Source organism: Mandrillus leucophaeus, unplaced genomic scaffold (assembly GCF_000951045.1).
Source record: "Mandrillus leucophaeus isolate KB7577 unplaced genomic scaffold, Mleu.le_1.0 Scaffold74, whole genome shotgun sequence".
Taxonomy (NCBI): domain Eukaryota; kingdom Metazoa; phylum Chordata; class Mammalia; order Primates; family Cercopithecidae; genus Mandrillus; species Mandrillus leucophaeus.
In genome coordinates this window covers 2,376,230-2,383,244 of record NW_012108030.1, presented here as the reverse complement: position 1 = coordinate 2,383,244, position 7,015 = coordinate 2,376,230, and the positions used below count along the sequence as shown (strand labels likewise).

At 59.9% G+C, this 7,015-nt stretch overlaps 1 protein-coding gene across 2 annotated transcripts; it reads left to right on the top strand.

Annotated features, from left to right (window-relative positions):
* The first annotated feature begins 153 nt into the window (after positions 1-153).
* NR1H2 (nuclear receptor subfamily 1, group H, member 2) lies at positions 154-7,015 on the top strand. Of its 2 annotated transcripts, XM_011965986.1 has the most exons (10): positions 154-307; positions 450-557; positions 1,324-1,385; positions 1,473-1,610; positions 1,906-2,196; positions 2,280-2,563; positions 2,769-2,948; positions 3,537-3,636; positions 5,997-6,205; positions 6,478-7,015. In XM_011965986.1, the coding sequence occupies exons 3-10, from the start codon at positions 1,343-1,345 to the stop codon at positions 6,622-6,624; spliced, it is 1,392 nt and encodes a 463-aa protein (XP_011821376.1). In that variant the 5' UTR covers positions 154-307; positions 450-557; positions 1,324-1,342; the 3' UTR covers positions 6,625-7,015. The 2 variants fall into 2 exon arrangements, with proteins under 2 accessions (XP_011821376.1, XP_011821377.1); XM_011965987.1 differs by lacking the exon at positions 1,906-2,196.

Below are 7,015 nucleotides of genomic sequence, written 5' to 3'. Positions count from 1 at the left end.
ATTTGGCTCCCAGTTTCCCCTCTCATCCAAGAAGCGAGGAAATGGGTTCGGAACTCTTCTGCCAAGTCCCAGTAGATCTACCCGGTAAACTTCCGGTGTTTCCAACTTCCGTGCGGGGCAGCAGCTTCGGCTGGTCCTAAGCGGGCCGGAAGTTCGTCAACATTCACGCTCCGCCTCTTTTCCGGACGTGACGCAAGGGCGGGGTTGCCGGAAGAAGTGGCGAAGTTACTTTTGAGGGTATTCGAGTAGCGGCGGTGTGTCAGGGGCTAAAGAGGAGGACGAAGAGAAACGGAGCAAGGGGACCCAGGCAGGTGCACCGGAGAGTGGGGAGATGCGGGAGGAGTCCCGAACCCGTGGCTTCTCGGCGCTCCCCGCTTACTCCGCTCAGCCCCCCTCTCTCCTTCCATTTCCTTCCCTCCGTAACTCGCGCCTACCGCGGCTGTTTCCAGGGCAACAGGAGTAGTTCACTCCGCGAGAGGCCGTCCACGAGACCCCCGCGCGCAGCCATGAGCCCCGCCCCCCGCTGGTGCTCGGAGAGGGGCGGGACCTGGAGCGAGGTGCGGGGGCGGAGCATGAATGGAGGAGGTGGGGGCGGGGCATAATGGGAGGAGATGGGGCAGGACCTGGAAGCGCGGTGCGGGGGCGGGGCATGAAGGGAGGAGGCGGGGCTGGGGGCGGGGCATGATGGGAGGAGATGTGGCGGGGCCTAGAGCGAGGTTGTGGGGGTGCAGCGGGAAGGGAGGAAGCGGGGTGGGGGCGGGGCATGATGGGAGGCGATGGGGCGGGACCTGGAGCGAGATTTTAGGGATGAGGCTTGGAGGGAGGGATGCGTATGGGGCGGGGCAAGGTATTGGGAGGCCCATGATGGGGGGCTGTAGGGGCTGAACCTGGAAGGTTGAAGGCGGAGCATAATAGAAGGAGGTGGGGTCAGAATGAGAAATTGGGATGCTTGGGGCAGAAGTGAGGCGGTCTTATGAAGAGGAGGTTGGGGGGAAACTACATGGGATGGAGGCCGTGAAGGCAGAGCATGATTAAAGGAGAATGGGCCCTACCTAGAAAGAGCAGGTGGATTGGACCTGAGGGGGTGGGGCCTAGAGCAGGGGCGGGGCTTAAGACCAAGCTGAAGGCTGGGCTGGAACAGAAGGGGGCGGGTCCTGTTAGAAGGATGGAGAGGGTTTGTAGGCCAGCAGGAACCAAGGTTGTGGCTGAGAGTAGGGTCTCTGGAGAGATGGAAGTAAAAGTGGAAGCCCGGTCAGGACCTGTAACTGACCTAACCCAACCTTTCTTAGCCCCACAAGGCTCTCAATCCCCTGTATTTTACAGGCTGCTCCGTGACCCCACCATGTCCTCTCCCACCACGAGTTCCCTGGATACCCCCCTGCTTGGTGAGTGACTCTCTTACCCACTCAATCCTTATCACACACTAGCAGAAGCTCACTGTACTACCCCTCCCGGATTCCACCCTCTTCCAGGAAATGGCCCCCCTCAGCCTGGCGCCCCTTCTTCTTCACCCACTGTAAAGGAGGAGGGTCCAGAGCCGTGGCCCGGGGGTCCGGACCCTGATGTCCCAGGCACTGATGAGGCCGGCTCAGCCTGCAGCGTGGACTGGGGTGAGACAGGGCCCAGAGACAGGGCTCTGGAGTTGACATGATGGGGGCTTGGGGAGGGGTTTAGGAAGGGAAAAAGAAATGGAGATGGGAATGGGAGGCCCCTGATCTTTGCTTTTTGTTCTAGCTTTCTCCTTGATACATACATCTTTCTAAATTGCAATATCCCTGAATGTGAGCAGCACCTCCTCTCTCCCTCCATCCTCTGGCGCTTTGCCTGGGGATCTCCTGTGGGCACATCCTTCTGGTTCCTGTTTCTCCCTGTGGCTCTCTCATGGCCTCTGCCTACCCATCCCAGTCATCCCAGATCCTGAAGAGGAGCCAGAGCGCAAGCGAAAGAAGGGTCCAGCCCCGAAGATGCTGGGCCACGAGCTTTGCCGCGTCTGCGGGGACAAGGCCTCCGGCTTCCACTACAATGTGCTTAGCTGCGAAGGCTGCAAGGGCTTCTTCCGGCGCAGTGTGGTCCGTGGCGGGGCCCGGCGCTATGCCTGCCGGGGCGGTGGAACCTGCCAGATGGACGCTTTCATGCGGCGCAAGTGCCAGCAGTGCCGGCTGCGCAAGTGCAAGGAGGCAGGGATGAGGGAGCAGTGTGAGTGCAGTGGGAGGGGGCGGTGCCGGCCTGGCCCATTGGCCCAGCCCTGGGGTTCTGCTGAGGCCTGCATCCCCCTACAGGTGTCCTCTCTGAAGAACAGATCCGGAAGAAGAAGATTCGGAAGCAGCAGCAGCAGCAGCAGTCACAGTCACAGTCGCAGTCGCCTGCGGGGCCGCAGGGCAGCAGCAGCAGCTCAGCCTCTGGGCCTGGGGCATCTCCTGGTGGATCTGAGGCAGGCAGCCAGGGCTCCGGGGAAGGCGAGGGTGTCCAGTTAACAGCGGCTCAAGAACTAATGATCCAGCAGTTGGTGGCGGCCCAGCTGCAGTGCAACAAACGCTCCTTCTCCGACCAGCCCAAAGTCACGGTACTGCCCCCTCCACAACCTTGAGTGTGATGGTCCCAGTCGGGTAGAGCCGGCTGGGCCACTGCCCAGGGTGTGGAAGAATGAGGCTCCAGAGGGCAGGGGCTTTGGGAGGAGAGTCCTCCAGGGTGCAGGCTTGGCCTCAAGGTGGCTGCCCCAACTTAGGCTCACAAAGACCTGGGAGTGACCCTGGTCTCCTGTGTCCCAGCCCTGGCCCCTGGGCGCAGACCCCCAGTCCCGAGATGCCCGCCAGCAGCGCTTCGCCCACTTCACGGAGCTGGCCATCATCTCAGTCCAGGAGATTGTGGACTTTGCCAAGCAAGTGCCTGGTTTCCTGCAGCTGGGCCGGGAGGACCAGATTGCCCTCCTGAAGGCGTCCACCATCGAGGTAATGGTCCGTCTGCCCACAAGAAACCCCAGAGATAGCTCCAGGACAGATGCTGGGAGCAGAGTTTAAGCAAGACCAGTCCTTGCCCTTGTAGGATGACATTCCATGGCAAATAGAGTCTTCTATGAGCCAAGAAGAAAAAGGAAAAAGGGTCTGAAGCTGAGAAAATTGAGGATCAGGCCAGAGAGGCTATTTTAGAGAAAAGTTGCCAAAAAGGCTTTTCAGAGGAGTTAGCGTTTGAATCAAAGTAGGGATAACATATAAGTATTGAGCGCCTACTGTATGCTAGGCTCTATACCAAGTGTTGGCATATGGCAAAGAACAAAGCAGATCAAATCCCCTGCTCCTATACCTTGTGCCCACCTGGGGAAGGAGTATCCTAAGGAGAGGGGGATGCAACGTGTGTGAAAGCCCAAAATGAAGAAGGAGCTTGGGCTGTCTCACGTGATGGCTGCACACTGGTGTGGCTGAGAGAACGGGGGACAAGGGATATTCCTGGTGAGATTAGACCCCCATTTGGGCCAGCAGGGGAGGGACTAGCAGCCGAAGGGTCACAGGGCTTGAGCCCCCTCCCACTGCCACCCTCAGATCATGCTGTTGGAGACAGCCAGGCGCTACAACCACGAGACAGAGTGTATCACCTTCCTGAAGGACTTCACCTATAGCAAGGACGACTTCCACCGTGCAGGTAGGGCCCAGGGGAGGCTTTGGGGAGGCTTGGCCCCCCTGCTAGCTGGAAGACCTGGGGCCAGTTCATCCCTGTCAGAGTCTGTTTCTTTATCTCCAAAGCCGGGGTGAGGGTTGAGCCAAGGTGAGAGCAAGACAAGAGTGTGTATGTCATGCGTGGTGGTGTGTGCCTGTAGGCCCAGCTACTCAGGAGGCTGAGGAGGGAAGATTGCTTGAGGCTACAGTGAGCTGTGATTGTGCCACAGCACTCCAGCCTAGCGACAGAAGAGACCGTGTCTCTATTTTTTTCAAAAAAAGCATGTATTGGCCGAGCACGGTGACTCACGCCTGTAATCCCAGCACTTTGGGAGGCTGAGGTGGGCGGATCATGAGGTCAGGAGGTCGAGACCATCCTGGCTAACACAGTGAAACCCTGTCTCTACTAAAAATACAAAATATTAGCCAGGCGTGGGGGCGGACACCTGTAGTCCCAGCTACTCAAGAAGCTGAGGCAAGAGAATGGCTTGAACCCAGGAGGCGGAGGTTGCAGTGAGCTGAGATTGCGCCACTGTACTCTAGCCTGGGCAACAGAGCGAGACCCCGTCTCAAAAAAAAAAAAAAGCATGTATTGAGTGTCGACTCTGTACAGTGGGTTGCAGTGGAAGTTGAGACAGAAGGGCCCTGTTACCATATCAGGCGTCTTGGTGGGCACTAGGGAAAGCATCCCCCCACCCCAAAACCTCGTCTCACCCCAGGGAGGCAGCCTGGAGCTTGGTCCATTGTGAAGTGGGCAGCCTTCCCTACTGTCCAGGAGCACTGCTTCCTGCCCTCCGAGAGCGCTACCTGGGTGTGTCAGCTGGGCGGGTGGGCTTCTGGAAGAAGGCCTGGGCAGTGAGAGGCACTGCCTAGGAAGAGGGTGGGAGGCACATTGCTAGTGCTGCAGAGCATACACCGGGGCCTCGATTCCTCATCGTCCCGTAATCTGTGTGGGACCTCTCTGCATTTCCGGACATCTGTCTGAGCCCCACCCTCTCCCCTTCCTTTTACCCTGGCCCTTTCACCACCCAAGACGGTCCCAGTAACTCTTTTAGTATGAGCTTAGCAGGGCAGGGCTTCGTGGAAGCGTTTCTGGCAGGGGGGATCGGCGATTGCAAAGGCCCTGAGGTCGGGGAGAGCCAGTGGTTTGGAGGAACTACAGGGAGGCCCAGGCAGCTGGAGCACAAGGAGACGGGGTGGAGAGGTCGGGAATCCCACCCTACCCCTTCCCAGCCCCTCCTCTGGCACCACCCTGGAACACTGCCAGAGTCCCCTTGAGGGGCCCCTGCCTCCACCCCCGCCTGATGGAGCTGCTCACAGGGCAGGCAGAAGGGTCTTGTCAGCACTTGAGGCCGTCCACATCCCTCCTCCGCTCAGAACCCTCCACAGCTCCCGTCTCACTGGGAGAAGAGCTGGAGTCCTCTCTGTGGCCCACAAAGCCCTTTAGGACCTGGCCTCGCTCACTCTCTGCCCTCAGCTTCCACCCTCTCCCCCTCCTCCAGTCACTCTGGCCTCTTACTGGCACCCACCTGCCATGCTGTACTTGGGAGTTTCCTTTGCCCAGAACTAGGGGGACCAACTGGTCCTAGTTTGCCCAGGACCTTCCCAGTTTTAACACTGAAAGTCCCATGGCCTGGGTAGCCCCTGTCCCAAGTCCTGGGAACAGCAGACAGTTGGTCACCCTCACAATCCCTCACCTCCTTGGGGTTGGTCACTGCTCCAGCGTCACCCACAGCATGGCCTTCCCTGCCCGCCTTGTGTAAAACAGAACCGTGGCTCAGCAGGGCCCTTCGCCCTTCTCTGCACTGCCTGATTCCATAGAACTCACAGCCTTCTGACTGGCTGGGCCTCTTCCTAATGTGTTTGTCTATGACCTGTTCCCTAGGCCCTCAATGTAAGTGCTGGGGCCTGGCACATGGCAGGTACTCGGTGATGTTCGATGAATGAACGAACAAATCAGTCGTGGGAATGAGTTTGGGCTTTACCTGAGTGGTGGAAGCCAGCGCAGGGACCGACACGATGGTTTTAAAAGCTTCCCTTTGCCTTCGTGAAGGGGACAAGGATAGGACCCGGGGAAGCTGCAACCACCGCCAGGTGGGAAGGGAGGCTGGTGACAGGATAGTAGGAAACATGCACCCTCATTATTCATTCCCTCACTGGGCGGGATGTGTGGCACACCTGCTACGTGCCAGCACTCTCATGGGCACGGGGCACAGGTGGACAGAAATGACAACGCTGTGATTACTGCTGTGTTCCCGGCCCCAGTGACTGTGGGTGGCACCAGGGGTGAGACTGTGGGGCCCGGTTTCAGGCTGAGGGAGTCACGGGCTGCCTCCCGCCCCGCAGGCTTGCAAGTGGAGTTCATCAACCCCATCTTTGAGTTCTCGCGGGCCATGCGGCGGCTGGGCCTGGACGACGCTGAGTACGCCCTGCTCATCGCCATCAACATCTTCTCGGCTGACCGGCCCAACGTACAGGAGCCGGGCCGCGTGGAGGCGCTGCAGCAGCCCTACGTGGAGGCGCTGCTGTCCTACACGCGCATCAAGAGGCCGCAGGTAGGGCCCCGCAGCGCCTCTGCGCAGAGCCAACTACGTCCCGCGGCCCACTTGGTCCATCCAGGCTAGGCTCTGCCTGGCTGCCGCCCCCTCCGGCAGTCTTTCCTCAGGCCCCACCCTGCTGGACTATGAGCCAGGTCTAGTCCAAGCACAGGGGCGGGCCCCACGCTGGCTCCCACGCCTGACCGGGGATGGTCCCTCCTTTCTGTTGGGGTGGGCCGCCCAGAGCCTGGCCGGGCAGGAACTCAGTGCCCACCTGCCTCCTCCCTCAGGACCAGCTGCGCTTCCCGCGCATGCTCATGAAGCTGGTGAGCCTGCGCACGCTGAGCTCCGTGCACTCGGAGCAGGTCTTCGCCCTGCGGCTACAGGACAAGAAGCTACCGCCTCTGCTGTCGGAGATCTGGGACGTCCACGAGTGAGGGGCCGGCCACCCAGCCCCACAGCCTTGCCTGACCACCCTCCAGCAGATAGACGCCGGCACCCCTTTCTCCTCCTCGGGTGGAAGGGGCCCTGGGCTGAGCCTGTAGACCTCCCAGCCCTCAGCCCTTGGGATGAGCCCCAGTCCGGGTCCAGGAGGCTCCCTCCCTGCCCACCAAGTCTTCCAGAAGGGGTGAAAGGGTTACAGGTCCCGACCGCTGACCCTTCCCGGCTGCCCTCCCTCCCCAGCTTACACCTCAAGCCCAGCACGCAGTGCACCTTGAACAGAGGGAGGGGAGGACCCATGGCTCTCCCCATAGGCCGGGAGACCAGGGGCCTTCCTCTTCCTCTGCTCCTTTTATTTAATAAAAACTAAAAACAAAAACAGGAAAA